The sequence below is a fragment of the Callorhinus ursinus genome, unplaced genomic scaffold (genome assembly GCF_003265705.2).
Source record: "Callorhinus ursinus isolate GAN/ISIS: 27379988/994484 unplaced genomic scaffold, GSC_fseal_2.0 scaffold61, whole genome shotgun sequence".
In the NCBI taxonomy this organism is placed as follows: Eukaryota; Metazoa; Chordata; class Mammalia; order Carnivora; family Otariidae; genus Callorhinus; species Callorhinus ursinus.
In genome coordinates this window covers 3,193,346-3,208,978 of record NW_027397123.1, presented here as the reverse complement: position 1 = coordinate 3,208,978, position 15,633 = coordinate 3,193,346, and the positions used below count along the sequence as shown (strand labels likewise).

At 41.9% G+C, this 15,633-nt stretch overlaps 2 protein-coding genes and 1 long non-coding RNA gene across 6 annotated transcripts in view; 1 reads left to right on the top strand and 2 right to left on the bottom strand.

Annotated features, from left to right (window-relative positions):
* The window catches only part of ZNF382 (zinc finger protein 382), a 79,591-nt gene extending 76,169 nt beyond the window's left edge, over positions 1–3,422 (bottom strand). For 2 of the 4 annotated variants that reach the window (XM_073885267.1, XM_073885269.1), the window contains exon 1: positions 3,267–3,347. The gene's annotated coding sequence lies outside the window, so the exon portion shown is untranslated. Of the gene's footprint in view, positions 1–3,266 lie in introns of all 4 variants that reach the window. The other 2 variants (XM_073885272.1, XM_073885275.1) reach the window with 2 other exon arrangements.
* A 331-nt stretch (positions 3,423–3,753) lies between these two features.
* The window catches only part of ZNF529 (zinc finger protein 529), a 40,090-nt gene continuing 28,210 nt past the window's right edge, over positions 3,754–15,633 (top strand). Inside the window, exons 1-3 of the mRNA XM_025854490.2 lie at positions 3,754–3,889; positions 4,827–4,886; positions 5,485–5,568. Of these exons, the coding sequence (XP_025710275.1) occupies positions 5,556–5,568 (13 nt within the window). The 5' untranslated portion in view covers positions 3,754–3,889; positions 4,827–4,886; positions 5,485–5,555. The remainder of the gene's footprint in view (positions 3,890–4,826; positions 4,887–5,484; positions 5,569–15,633) is intronic.
* LOC112810775 (uncharacterized) overlaps positions 11,248–15,633 on the bottom strand; it is a 33,014-nt gene continuing 28,628 nt past the window's right edge. The window contains exon 7 of the long non-coding RNA XR_003204887.2: positions 11,248–15,500. This is a non-coding gene — a long non-coding RNA (uncharacterized lncRNA). The remainder of the gene's footprint in view (positions 15,501–15,633) is intronic.

The following is a 15,633-nucleotide window of genomic DNA, read 5'->3' as shown; positions in this document are numbered from 1 at the left end:
AAAAAAAAAAAAAAAAAAAAAAGCCATGAATCTATGTGCAGTATTCCCCTAGCGCTGGAGTTCTCCCGTTCTCCTTGATCGATCAACTTGGTCTTGGCTTGCTGGCTGTTTGTGCGGATCTTCTGGGGGAGGGGCCTGTTGCTGTGGTTTCCAAATGTCTTTGCCGGAGGCGGAATTGCCCCGCCCTTGTCGGTCCGGGCTAAGGAAGCTGCTCCGGTTTGCTCTCAGGAGCTTTTGTTCCCTGCAAGCTCTCCGTACAGCCTTGGAGGACCAGGGCAGAAATGGTGGCCTCCCAATCTCTACCCGGAGGAGCCGAGAACTCGGGGCCCCGCTCCTCAGTGTGCCCCCAGAGAAAAGCAGTCACTTCCGTGTCCCCGGTCTCCGGCCGCGCCCCGTGCTCACCCGGCCTGTGACTGAGCGTTTCTATCTCTGGTACCCGACCCCACGCAGAGTCTCCAAACTCAGCAGATCCCTGCAGTGCGTTCCCGCACCGCTCCTCCCCGGGAAGGAAGGGGAGTCTCCCCGGATCTGCCGCTTGTTGGGTCCCTGCTGGAGGAGCCGTGCCCCGACTGGGCCGCGGGTCACAGTCTATGGCCACCCCGAGCTGAGAGCCCGTGACTCTGCTCCGTCTCTGCAGCCGGCTTCCCCGCTCCGATACCTGGGAGCTCTGGCGCACTCAGGCACCCCCGGTCTCTCTGTGACCCCGAGGGTCCTGAGACCACACTGTCCTGTGAGGATTCCACCCCCCGCTTAGCCACTGCAGCGACGTCCCTCCACGGAGCCAACTTCTAAAAGGTCCGATTTTGTGCTCCGCGGCTCTAGCACTTGCCAGAAGCGGCCGGCGGAGGCCCCTCCCCCGCCGTCTATCCTCCCGAATATCGCCTCGGATTCACTTCTCCGCACGTCCTACCTTCCAGAAAGTGGTCACTTTTCTGTTCAGAGAGTTGTTGCTACTCTCTTCTTCGGTCTCCTGTTGAGTTCGTAGGTGTTCAGAATGGTTTGATCCCTATTCAGCTGAATTCCTGAGACCAGACGAAATCTAGGTCTCCTACTCCTCCGCCATCTTGCTCCGCCTCTCAAGGATGATTAATTCTGCTGACAGGACCACACAGGTCCCTGCTCTGGGGAGTCTGCCGGACAGGAGAAGACACAGCAGCTGAGCCGGCCGCATCAGGGAACACAAGACCAAAAAAAGTATTTTTCTTTAGTGCTACCTACTGAATCCTGGTCATTTCTTTTCTTTTTTAAAAAATTTTTTTGCTCAGTTCAAGACATTAAGATTATTTAATATGGTGTTCCTAGTATGTGATCCTATCATCTGTAATTTTACCTCTTCCCAATTCTTTTTTTTTTACTCTTGATGAAAATCCAATATATTTATTTTTTAAATAATTTTTATTGTTATGTTAATCACCATACATCATTAGTTTTTGATGTGTTCCATTATTCATTGTGCATAACACCCAGTGCTCCACGCAGAATGTGCCCTCTTTAATACCCATCACCAGGCTAACCCATCCCCCCAGCCTTCCCAATTCTTTTTAAAAAAGTATGTGCAAGTTTAATGTTGACAATGTGATGATTTTATTTTATTATTTTTTTAAATGCAGAGTTTTTCACAAACTTAGATTTTTTTTTTTTTTTTAAGATTTCATTTATTTGTCAGAGAGAACAAGCAGGGGAAGCAGCAGGCAGAGGGAGAAGCAGGCTCCCCACCGAGCAAGAAACCCATTGCGGGACTTGATCCTGGTACTCTGGGATCATGACCAGAGCTGAAGGCAGATGCTTAACCGACTGAGCCACCCAGCCATCCCTACAATGTGATGATTTTAAACATATATATATTATGAAATGATTACCACCATAAGGTTAACACCTCCATCCTCTCATATAATTACCTTTTTTATTTTTGTGGTGATAATGCTTAAGATCTAATCTCTTAACAACTTTCAAGTATATAATACACAGTATTGTTAACTATAGTCACCATACTGTACATTAAGTTCTCTAGAAATTACTCATCTTTTGTATTCTTTGACCGATATCTCTACATTTCTTCCACCCTCCTAACCCCTTGGCAATTACCATTCTACTCTCTCTTTCAATGAATTTGGTTTTTTAGATTTCACATGTAAGGGAGATCATACAATATTTCTTTCTCTGACTTTCACTTAGCATATGCCCTCAAGGTTCATCCGTTGCCACAAAAGGTATGATGTACTTCATTTTAAAGGCTGAATAATATTCCATTGCATATATATGCACATGTTCTTCATTCATTCATCCATCAGTGGACACTTAGATTACTTCCATGTCTTGGCTGTTGTGAAGAATGCTACAATGAGTATGGGACTGCAGATATTTCTTCGATATCCTCATTTCCTCTGGATATCTCTATACTGCTGTTTTACTTGATTAGAAACAGTCATAATTCTGGAAGCAGAATCAAAATGACACATACCTAACTAGACACAGCGCTTCTCAATTATTCATTAATACCACTTACATAGTGATCTAATTTCACAGTCGTCGTGGAACACACAAAATCATGATAAATAAGAGTTCGTACAGTTTCCTTGATCTCATCCATTTTACAAAACCACAATCCCATGGACCTTACATGACATAACTCCTCTAAGCCCATCTCATAATTCCACACAAGAATACCAAATCAATCTTAGAAACCACTTACTGAATCGTCACACTGAGTCTCAAACCCAAGTCACTAACTAATCATTCTGCAAGGTTTATCAACTTCTTATAAAGATAAATATAAACTGACCTATTACCCAACATTTTTTTCTTCTAGGTATTTCCCCAGGAGAAATGGAAACATGTCAGCTTTATTCGTAACATATAAAACCTGGAAATACAACAAATGTTCACCAAGAGAAAAATGAATGAACAAATTGTGGCATATTCACACAATTGAATGCTGTCCATAAATAAAAATGAACTACACAACATTAATAAAGCTTACAAAACTAGGATGTGCAAAAGGAGACATATGTGATTGCAGAACTGACAAAACTAAATTACGGCGACGTATCCCAGAACTATGGCGGTCTGTTGTGAGACTGGAAAAGGACACCAGAGAACTTCCTGGCAGTGATTGTATAAAACCCGCACCAGGGCAGGCATACACATACTGAGCGTGTGCTCAGTGCCAGATGACATTCTAGGTGCTGGGGCTTTCTCAAGGGGCAAAACTGACAAAACTTGTCACTCTCTGGTTCACGACCACGGACCTGGGGTCCCGCACATACAGGCCTGAGCGAAGAGAAGCCGCGACAGGCACCGGCTCCCAGTTCTCGCCTCAGCCACTTCCGCCCAACCTGCGGTACCCGCTTCAGCCCGTCTTGGCCCGATCGCCCTCAGCACGGATTTCCGATTCCCTCCTTGGTCCTCCTCCACCAGGTTCCCGATTCCCTCTTTTCTCCTCAGCGCTCTGGGTTTAGGGATTCCGGTTCTCAGCCGGTCCTCCCCGACGCAGACTTCTTCCGTCTTCCTCCTCGCCCCGCCTCCGGCAGGCTTCCGCTTCCCTTTTCCTTCTTTCCCCCACCCAGGTTTCCAATTACTTCCTCGGCTGGGGCTCTAATTCAACCCAGAGGAACCCTCGCTCCCAAAAAATCATCACCTGGCTCTTCGGCGTCTGAAGAACCGCCAGCGGCGACCCTCCTCCGCCAAGGAGGAGCGACCCGCCCACCCTGGAACTCCCAGGAGTCTCCGGGGCGTGGCGCGGGCTTTGCGACCGCTGTCCTCCCCTTTGCGCTCGAAAACCTGGACGTTTTCAGTGTTGGACTACGTTTCCCACAGGCCCCAGGGCTACGAATGAACTTCGACTTTCGGTTCCCCTTCCGGTATCGTCGTGGTTATTGGGGCATGCCTGGTGAGTTGAGGTGACCCCGGTCGGGTTGCGGGAGGGGCTCGCGGTGTGGAGGCCCTAAGCCCCGGGGGCGCGGGGTGGGGCAGGTGGAGCCAAGGGGCTCGTCCCAGTGTTTGCGTGAACCCCGGACGACGTTGGTTTCCGGTGCTTTGTGACGAGTTCATTGTGGGGTGTTAATGCACGCGCGCGCATGCGTGTGAGTGAGCGTGTGTGACGGGCCCTGGAGTGCCCATACTGGTATACTGTTGGGCTAGTGGGACTATCAGTACATTGTCTGCGTTGGTGTGGGTTTCTAATACTGTGACCGAGTAATCTCTGACAGCTCGGTTGTACTGACTGTAAGTTTGAACTAAGTGGGTGTGGGACAGAGGGAACGTTGGTGAACTGAGTGTTGCCCACCCAGGATCCACTCTTAAGTTCCATGGTTCCTTGGAACGTGTTTCCCTGAATTCTCCTCTTTTCTTACACCCTAGGGCCAGTTTGATCTAGCTATAGAGAAATAGACATCAGAGGGGAAGTCATTGATGTCAGGCCTAGAATGAAAGTTCCAAGCAGGAAAGTACACCTCAGTCATGGGATGAGAATTTAGGCTTGCACTTGACTTCAAGACAGACTTCTGGGAATACATGAGGGGAGGGTCACAGGGTAAAGGATTTCTTGTTGGGCGAACCTCTTTTGGATACACTCTGGAGGGCATTTACGTGTTTCAGAACCACACGTGTGCCCCCTAGAGACTGCTGTGAACTTACTTAGATGCCAGCGCTGGTTAGAGGTGATGCTGACCTTTTTCTCTGATACTGGTAAAAGTCAGCAGTATCCTAGTTACCTCTTACTTCCACCTGGATGTATTTGTGATGGGTAATGGGTTATGTCTGATGGTGGACAGTGTGTTCTTATTTAGCCTGTCCAGAGTCTCAAGAGTTTCTTCTTGGTCCTGTAGTTCTGCAAGAGAAGCCCCCTGAAGTGGAGGAGAGCGTTGCCACTTAAAAGCCCATTCAAGGTCAGTTCATGTTTACTTTTTGTTCTGTCATGTATATTTGTTTTACACAACATTGAATATTTGCTGTCGTTCTAAATTGTAAGACCTAATTGTGAGCTGTCCATTTATCTGGTCCCCAGGTTGCCCCTTCCCAATTAATAACAGGACCATAGGGATGGGTCCCTGTCTCTTCCAGTGCCTTTCCAAATACCCTTTTTCTTCCCAGTTAATATTCACATTACTATTGGTAATTATTCAGTTTCCCCATGTGCTCTTTTCTTTCCAAAGGATGGTACAGAAATAGAACTAGTTGAACTCTTCAAGGATAAACTAAGAACTTATTTTAGAATGTGTTTTGTCAAGGAAGAGACTAGTGGTTAGGTAGAATAAAACACCAGATACCTTTAATCTTATTCAGAGACTTGATTTTCAAACAAAGCAAGATAGGAAATGGTTTGATTGGTTTCAGTCAGTAAGACATTTTAGGAGTAGGAATATGATTGGAGTTTTGTGAAGAGAGGTCTTTGTGAGCAAGGGCAGGGAGTTTTTCCTGAAGAGTCCATGAGGAGATTTGAATGGTGACTAAGTCTTGAGATTTGGCAGTATGACTCTCTTTCAGACCACACAGTGGTACAGACTGTGAGAGGCACCATGATATAATGGTAATTGAGTCTAAAGCAGCACCTTCTGATGGAAATACAATGTAAGTCACTTGTGTAACTTATTTTTTTTATTTTTTATTTATTTTATCCTTAAAATGAGGCCTTTATTTTTTTTTTAATTTTTTTTATTAATACACAATGTATTATTTGTTTCAGGGGTACAGGTCTGATTCATCAGTCTTACACAATTCACAGTGCTCACCATAGTGCATCACTCAGCCACCCCATCCTTCCCATCCCCCTCCACTCCCGCAACCCTCAGTTTGTTTCCTGAAATTAATAGTCTGTTATGGTTTGTCTCCATCTCTGGTTTCGTTTGTTTCATTTTTTTCCTCCCTTCCCTTATGATCCTCTGTCTTGTTTCTCAAAATCCTCATATCAGTGAGATCACATGATACTTACCTTTCTCTTATAGACTTATTTTGCTTAGCATAATACCCTCTGGCTCCATCCACGTCGTTGAAAATGGCAAGATTTCATTTTTTATGGCTACATAATATTCCATATCTTCTTTATCCATTCATCTGTTGATGGACATCTAGGCTCTTTCCATAGTTTGGCTATTGTGGACATTGCTGCTATAAACATTGGGGTGCATATGCCCCTTCAGATCACTACATTTGTATCTTTGGGGTAAATACCCAGTAGTGCAATTGCTGGGTTGTAGGGTACCTCTATTTTCAACTTTTTGAGGAACCTCCATACTGTTTTCCACAGTTAGCCACTTGCATAATTTAAAAATTTCTTTTGTACACATTTTAAAAAGTTAAAAGAAACAGTCGAAATTAAGCTGGATAATACAATTTTATTTTAATTTAATTTTTTTTATTTTAACCAATATATCTGAAATATCATTTCAACATGTAATAATATAAATAAGTTGAAATATTTTATTTAATTTTTTTATGATTTTATTTATTTATTCGACAGATAGATAGAGCACAAGTAGGCAGACTGGCAGGCAGAGGGAGAGGGAGAAGCAGGCTCTCCACTGAGCAGGGAGCCGGACGTGGGGCTTGATCCCAGGACCCCAGGATCATGACCTGAGCCAAAGACAGCCGCTTAACCGACTGAGCCACCCAGGCGCCCCAGGTTGAAATATTTTAAATTCCTATTTCATACTGTGTTTCTAGATCTGCTACATATTTTACTGTTATAGCACTTCTCAGTTTGAATGCTAAATTTTCAGTGGTTATGGTGAAATGTAGTTATACCAAAAGAATAAAGTTGTGTTTAACTGAAAAACATTTTATATTGCTTTTGTATTTGAATTAAAAATTAAAATAAAATTGAAAATTCAGTTCCTTGTTCAGTCTAGCCACATTTCAAGGAGGTCAGTAGTTATTAATCTTTACATTTTATAATCTTTTGTTGTAAAATGTAGATAACGATCATATTAATGCCTTACAGTTTTTATAAGGATTGTATACATTAATCTGGGCACAGCCCTAGAGCACTTAATAACAGCCTTCCATTTAACAAATCCTCAAGAAACAAAACTGTTGTTATGTGAAGATTCAAGAAACAAAACTGTTGTTATGTGAAGATTCAAGAAACAAAACTGTTGTTATGTGAAGATTCTAAGTATTCACCATAAATTTTCTATAAATCAAGAACAATGAAAATATAAAATTAATTTTGATGAGCATTTAAAAGGAATCTTTGAAAATCAGATTTGCTAACATCCTAGAATAGAACTTCTTAACCTAGGGATGCCTGGGTGGCTCAGTCGGTTAAGGGAATGATGCTTTTGGCCCAGGTCATGATCCCCAGGAGCGTGGGGCTCCCTGCTCAGCGGGGAGTCTGCTTCTCCCTTTTCCTCTGCCTCTCCCCCCAGCTCCTGTTCACTCTCTCTCTCAAAAATAAATTGGAAAAACAAACAAACAACCCAGCAAACTTCTTAACCTAAGGCAAATTGACTCCATTTTAGTTCTCACAGGGACCACAAATCTCTTGAAATTCTATTCAAAATCATTCTATATAATGCCTAACATTTTTTATTTTTTTGGGTTATTTTGTTTGCAGAGTATCTTTAATTTCATGGGGTTATATGAAACAAATATGAAAGCTTAAAAACTAATCACATTACATAAATGTGATGTAATACCATACAGGTAAGAGCAACTATGTAGTCTTAGAAAAGGAAAATGACATTAATATTATATAATATATTTACATAAGAAAAAGAATACTCCAAATTGTTAGTATTGTATATGAATCAGTTTTACTAAAATTGCATTTGTAAGCAATCTTGTAAGAATATATCTGAAATATTACTTATTGAATAATAAAGGAATGAAGGCATGTATAATAAGCACATACTCTGTACAAAACACATTTCTGCTTCATTTACACGTTTTATTTAGTTTTTTTAACAAAATTCAGGAAAATTGAACCAAAATTCAAGTAAATTTGAAGATCTAATTGGCTTTATTTTCTGATTTCATGAATCAGGTAGCGCCCCATCTAACAAATAGTGGGAGCTCCACTGAGCTAAACAAAGGGAAGGTTTTAAAAGGCAGAAGAGGGCATTAAAAAATAGATTTATTAGCAAGGAATGCATTGTTTAAGCAGAGTTAACCTCCTAAAGGGAGCTGAAGGGGTCTATCAGTAAATTTCCTCCTATTGACAGAAAATTCCATGTTAAAAGTTTACATTCCTTGGGGTTGCAACTGCTGTTAGGTTAGGTATTAAGTCTTGGCTTACTGACTTGGGGCCTTAACCTAATTGATACTATTTTGGGTCTGTGGTTTTCTTTTTGACTACTCCCCTCCTTTGATCAGCTTAACTGAGAGATCAAAATTTAAAGCATTAACACAACTCAGCTACTACTCTTTAGTTCTTGGAGCTTTTATGGATTCTTTGTGCGGCATTCACAGGTCATGACTTTTGGCTTTATCTCTGTGATATTCACAGGTTACAAAGTTTTTAAGTCAGTCATCCTTTTTTTCCTTTCTGACATTCCAGTCTTAGATCATTTGACTAGTGGTTAGTGGCTGCAAACATGCACTTAATGCTTTTGAGAGAATATAAAGCACCAGGGAGATTATTATGATGACTGTAAACAGGATAATTTCCAAAGTTTGGAGTGCACTTTGAAACCATGGTCCCCAAGACCCAAACAAATCAAACTCAAATAAGTCAAAGACTCCTGTGGAAGGCATCATCTTTTTAAGTCAAGTGGCTTTTTTGTGATTTTATGTAATTGATTTTCTACTTCCCCAGGAGTATTAATCTAGGTGTAGCAGGTAGTGTTGTACATAGCACAGATACCTCCTTGCTCAGCTAAAAGATAATTAAAAGTAATGCTATTATCAAGAACAACTTTGTCCAGGGCAACCCTCTTGGGTCCCCTCCCTCTTTGGGAGCTTTGTACTATCACCTTGCTATTGCTCAATAAACCTTACTTTGCTGTCCACCCCCCGAACCACCCCCCCCAAAAAAGAACAACTTTGTCCTGAGAGTCTAAAGGTCTTTGTTGGGCAGTTACTGCTTTAGCAGCAGGTTCTGCAAAAATTTCAAGAACTAAGAAGTTAGCTTCATTTACATTGATCCCTAATCACTAAGGATAGGGACCTGTGAAAACAAGTGAATCTTGAGTCATGAATGCCTCCTTGTAAATCCTTTATAACTTGATGATGTAAATTCAGATGTCAACCAATGAGATGTCTTATTTTGCTTATGAAAAGTTAGGGGCACAGTTAGATTTTTCTCCTCTCCTGAAATAAAAGGTTCTAAATTCCAAAGGTTACTCCCTACCCCTTAGTAATAGCCTAAGAGATAAAGATGAGGGTGTTATCTTTCTAGGCCAATGCCAAAGGAAAGAAAATGAATAGAAGGAGAAAGGGTTTCATGTGTAGTTAAAGTACGAAGTTTTGATCCATAATCTTGGGTGAAAGCAGTATATCTTGATGTCAGGTACTTCTCTTCCTTGTTAATTTGATTTATAAATCTCCAGCATCTGTATGAGATCAGGTGTCATGTGGAACCTTCTTTGGTTGTGTGATATGTACCCAAGGCTCAATAACCTAGTTTTGCAGCAGTGTCAGTGGTGAGGAGCCCTTGGTAAGTAAGGCCCTCTTTACAACTGGCTTAAGGGCTGTCTTTTTCTGATGATTGTTGCAGAATATCCAGTTACCAGGCTCTATACTGACCAACCACACCCTTTGAACTGGGATCCAGGAAGGCTTCTTTACCTATTGATGATAAACTTGAGCATAAGACATTAGAGACTTAGAGTAGCTGGTCATACTAGCATGAAACAATAAAGCATCAGCAGAAGGTTATATAATGCTGGAATTTCAAGAAGTTTGTAAGGTCTTTGTTAAGGCTCATAGGATTTGTCCAATGAAGTGGATGCCCCGATCACTGCAGATCGTGGAATGTATACAAATGGGAAACACACTTGTTAAAAATATTTTTCTTTGCTACTTTGACGCCTTGTAACATGTGAAGGCTTTAAGAGAAAACATGTACAATAACAATCCATACTGACTGGCAGCTGAATGAATAATTGCAAGTGTTCAGAGGGTCCAGAGGGAGGGGATCCAGGCCCCTGGGGACGAGAATAGTTTTTCCAGGATTATGGACCTGACAGATCAGGCACTGGCAGATTGTTTTTGCAATTTTGCAGATGTCTCCCCACCAGTGTCTTACTTATAAAGAGTCATCCTAAATGCACTATGGTAGGTAAAGGAAAGCAAAAGACAAAATAGAGGGTTTGTCAAGGAGTGGGGAAAAACCAAGCAGCTGTTTTGGGTTTCCCATACCACTAACTGTTCCTTTAATTTACAGCCATTGTTTACCCATCTTGATTGCTTTGATTTCGGAGGAAACTGCTGCTGTGTTACAAGTACATCAGGATGGCAACAGTGTGGCAGTGAGGGGCCATTTTTGCAAAAGCAGAATTGACTTTATCCGTATGTGTCATCATCTTTATGATTGTGCTGCTGCTATCTTTGATGAAAGCCAGCTTGATCACATATTAAAATTTCTTTCCAAAGATTGTTTTCTGACAAATCTTCTACTTTCTTTTTTACATTTATATATTGCCTTATGTTTTCCCTCTTTAAATAACCAGCCTCACTTGAGGACAAAACTACTTTCTTTTCCTTAATAAAAATTTATTTCCATTCCTTAATGCTTTTTCTTAGCAAAAACACACATCTTTCTTTGCATACAGAGTTGTTTCCCTTATTCTTTTCGGTAGTCTTAATTGTATTTATTAGCATTCTTAACTCTTAGAAACCTTAATTTCTAGTGAAAATTTAGTAAGCAAATGTGAACTGTCTGGTATACCAGCAATCTAGATTTGCAAATTTATGAACATATCACATAAATTCTAGAGGCATACACTTTTGTGTTTCATGCTTTTCATACTCTTACTGTGGTCTTTCCTTTCCACTCAAAGATTCCCTTTAATATTTCTTAAAGGGCTGGTTAAGTGGTCATGAACTGCTTTCGTTTTTGTTTGTCTGAGAAACTCTCTCTCTCCTTCGATTCTCAATGATAGCCTTGCTAGGTAGAGTATTCTTGGCTGCAGATTTTTTCCCTTTCTGCATTTTGAATATTATCATGCCACACTGCAATGTTTCTGCTGAAAAATCCACTGATAGCCTTGTGTGTGTATGTACAATTACCCTTGTGTGTAATTGTCTTTTCTCTTGCTGCTTTTAAACTTTTTCTTTATCACTACTTTTTGCCATTTTAATTACTATGTATCTTGGTGTGAATCTCCTTGTGGTGATTTTTTTGGGGGATCTCTGTGCCTCCTGGATCTGGATATCTGTTTCCTTCCCGAGATTACAGAAGTTTTCAGATATTATTTCTTCAAATAAATTTTCTGCCCCGTGTTCTCCTCTTCTGCGATTCCTATAATGTGAATGTTATTACGCTTGGTGGAGTTGCTGAGTTCCCTTGTCTATTCTCATTTTGCATAATTTTTTCTCTCGCTTGCTTAGCTTGATTTCTTTCCATTACTCTGTCTTCCAGGTCATTAATTTGTTCCTCTGTTTCCTCTAGCCTACTATGTATTCCATCAAGTGTATTTTCAATTTCAATTATTGTGTTTCTCATCTCTGATCGGTTCTTTTTTATCTCTGTATTAAGAGTCTCATTGAGGTCCTGCATGCTTCTCAAGTGCAGTGAATCTTTATGATCCTTACTTTAAATTTACTGTCAGGTATATTACTTATCTCCATTTTGCTTAGGTTTATTGCTGTACTTTTTTTGGTTCTTTCATTTGGTCATATTCCTCTGTGGGCTCATTTTGCCTACCCCTCTGTGTCGGTTTTGTGTGTGATGAAAGTCAGCTGTGTCGCTTTCTCTTGAAAATAGTGGGTGCAGCATAAGCACTTTTAACGAAGCGGTGCTGGTCGTGTTCCACGGGGACCTGCAGCCACGGTAGAGACCAGGGCAGCTGGACCGCTCTGCGGAGTCACTCAGGTCAGGGGTGCCATTGTACCAGGGTGCCCACATCCTCCACAAGAGGTCAGAAGGTGCGGTATCTGCGCCAGTCTTCTCGGGGAAGGGCCCCACGGCGCAGGGACTGAGACAGGCCCGGCCGGGGGGGTGGGGCAGGGCATGGTGTAAGCAAATTAGGTAGCAAATGCCTGCATTGCCCGGGTTCCCACAGTGCTGGGCCCAGGGGAGGGAAACGGCATCTGCCAGCTCCTTTGTTCCTGGAAAAGTACCCCCATGAACTCTGAGATTAATAACTTGTCGACCACTGAGAGTCGGGGACCTGGGGCGGCGAAGGAACTGAGAAAAAGAGACGACAGTATAGCGAGGCACAGGGGACCCCGAGCAAACAGCCCGAGGTGCCAAGGTTTATTTTCCATGCTCTTATATACCTTTTACAGCAGGGGCGTAGTAAGGCACATTCCTCCATGTATACAGGATTAGTCAAGCACTTAAGAATCTTTAAAACAGAATAAAGGAACAAAGAGGGAAGTGCCCAGTGTGCTGTTTACAGGACAAGGGAACAAAGGGGAGTGCACAGTGTGCTGTTTACAGCTGGCTTCCTATCTACAAAACATCTTCTGCTGTACTTTAGAACTGACCACACACGTCCCAAGGGCATTTCACTCTGATCCTTTCGGGTTATTTTTAACCCTGCAATCTCGAGTTTTCTCAGAGATCTTGGAGTCAGAGCGAACACTCACCAGTGGTGGTTGTGGCGTTCTGTTTCCCACAATAACTTACTGTCCCTCGTGTATTACCCAGGCCTTTCTCAAACTGCTGCTTCTAAGCCGTACTTCAGTGGGCAGTCTTTTGTACTGACTCTAATTTAAGGACAGGGACTCAGCTTCATATCACCCTCTGGCCTTTCCCAGCAGTGAGCTTGCTGATTTTTAAAGTTCCAGGCTTCAAGTACTACTGGTTGTAAGAACTCATGAAATTTGGCCCCCTGACTTTCAAAGCCAAACGGTGTGGGGATTCATCATCCCTGTTCAGCCTCCCTGGTGTGATAGTCTGTTTCTTGCCCTTCTGTGCATCTGCAGCTCCCTCCTTCCAGCATCTGTCCTGCAGGGTTTAGCTTCCCACTGCATCTCTGCCCTTCCTGCCCTCTTCAGTGTGGCCTCTTCTCTACATTTAGTTGTGGAGTTTGTTCTGCCAATCATCAGGTCGTTTTCAGGGTTATTTGCACTGATGTGTGACCTAGTTGTATCTATGGGATGAGGTGAGATTAGAATCCTCCTACTCCACCATCTTTCCTGGAAGTCTTCCCTAAGCTGTTACCTTTTTGTTGACAGCTTTTGTAAGGGATAATATGAACTTACTTAGCTAGTAAACTCAGGTAGAATAAAAGTTTTATATTTAATGCTAACTTTAAAGACATGCCTGTTAATTAAACATCAACCTTAAATTAGCTTTCAAATAGAATATTTCCTCAGATAACATAAACTTGAAAAGCATTTGGGTTAGTTTCTCTCTTTCTGAGTGTTACAGAATGGCCTATAGTTTCAAGTGCTTCACTTGAATAGGGCTTTTACAAATTAATTTTAGTGATACCCTCTGGAGGTAGAATATCTCATATACATCCATATACATTTACAGCTGTATACGGACATAGACACAAATGCACGGATCAAAGACCATATAGTTAAAATATTTGTGGAGACAATTTTTAAGATTTGTTTTTGTCCCTGGAATTAATCTTAAAGAGGTTGTACCAAATTTGGGTACAAAAGTCCTTTTTGCAGTTTGTATTTTTTTTTTTTTAAGATTTTGTTTATTTATTTGACAGAGAGAGACACAGCAAGAGAGGGACCACAAGCAGGGGGAGTGGGAGAGGGAGAAGCAGGCTTCCCGCTGAGCAGGGAGCCCGATGTGGGGCTCAATCCCAGGACCCTGGGACCATGACCTGAGCCGAAGGCAGATGCCTAATTACTGAGCCACCCAGGCGCCACCAGCAGTTTGTATTTTTAAAAGGCCTCTTTCCATTTTTATTTCTTTTAATCTCAGGTTTACATTTCAAAGGTATGATAAGAGATGTAACTTCTAGGGACAGAGAAAGAATATAAGTGCTTCCAAGAAGGACTTTGGTTTCCTAAGGCCAATAATTTACAAGCCTTTTGAGATAAACAAGGGAAGTTTTGGAATTGGTAAAGGATTAGGTGAATTTTGAATTGCCTTTAAAGCTGACTTTTGGGGCGCCAGGGTGGCTTAGTCAGTTAAGCGTCTGCCTTTGGCTCAGATCAGGATCCCAGGGTTCTGGGATCAAGCCCTGCATCAGGCTCCTTGCTCAGGGGGGAGCCTGCTTCTCCCTCTCCCTTTACCCCTCTCCCCTGCTCGTGCTCTCTCTCACTCGCTGTCTGTCTGTCTCTCAAATAAATAAATAAAATCTTTAAAAAAAATAAAGTTGACTTTGGAAGTGCAAAGGATTTGTAAGGATAGTTGCTCTCAGTTGAGAGAATTGGGTTGTAACTTAAATCAACATTATAGGTTGGTCCACCTATCCAACTATATTATCCTCAATTTGCTTCTTTCTTTATGGGTAGATCTAATTTTAAATATTTGTGGCAGTATGCATAATCTGCCTTGGGTCTAAGATGGGTCCTCAAAGAGCATGTAAAGGATATTACCTTCCCAAAATCCAGAGTTACTCCCAAAGATAGCCAAGCGTAAGAACCAACAACCTGCACATCCCAGACAGGCAGAAAGCCAAGCCCAGTCACACACAACTAGATAAGAAGGCAGCAGCTATCCCTGGGAGACAAAGGATCAATATAGTGGATTTGGATTTGGAAAGGAAGAGACAATGTGAAATTTTATTTTCCTTTGAACTTACAGATAGTGATTCAGAAGAACTGATTCTGGTAAGAATTTTCTTTACTGGCTCCTGCCAGTTTTTCTAGGATCCACTCTGCAGGCTCTGATATCTACCAGAGTTTTCCCTTGGCTGTTTAAAGGAAAATGTGGAAGTTTACCAGAAAATCCCTCAGTTTTGTCAACTCGGGGAGGGGCCCTCCTTTGAAGGTGGTATGGGGGTGCCTGTAAGGCCATTAACTTGGCAGACTTTTGTTTATGGTTATGTAGTCTTCAGAGTGGATAAACAATTCAGAAGATTAGTAGAATGAGTACTCAAAGGAGGATAGAGAGGAGCAGTAGTTATGTCTTATAATCTTTTGTTGTAGATACCTCTTACATATTTAATTTTTCTCCAACCTTCTTCAGCCTAATCTTTTAATGACACTATTTTGGAATTTTTAAACCTTTTGGAGGCTTCTCTTTGTCAATTCTGTTTAATTTGGGAAGCCTTGCTTTCAAGTGCACTTACATGATCTTACCCAATTGGATTGTTCCCCGTCATGACCTTGGTATTTCTACATTTTATTTCTCATGAGGGCTGACAGCAGTTCAGTAGGACCCTAACCACAAATGGAATTAACCCACATTTCTGCCCAGCCATGTCTAGTTGCAAATGGGGTACAACTCACATTTCTGTCCAGCCTTAGCCTGGGGCCCCCAACTTGATGGTTACCAAGCCAAATTCTTTTTTTTTTTTTTTTTTTAAAGATTTTATTTATTTATTTGAGAGAGAGAGAATGAGAGATAGAGAGCACAAGAGGGAAGAGGGTCAGAGGGAGAAGCAGGCTCCCCGC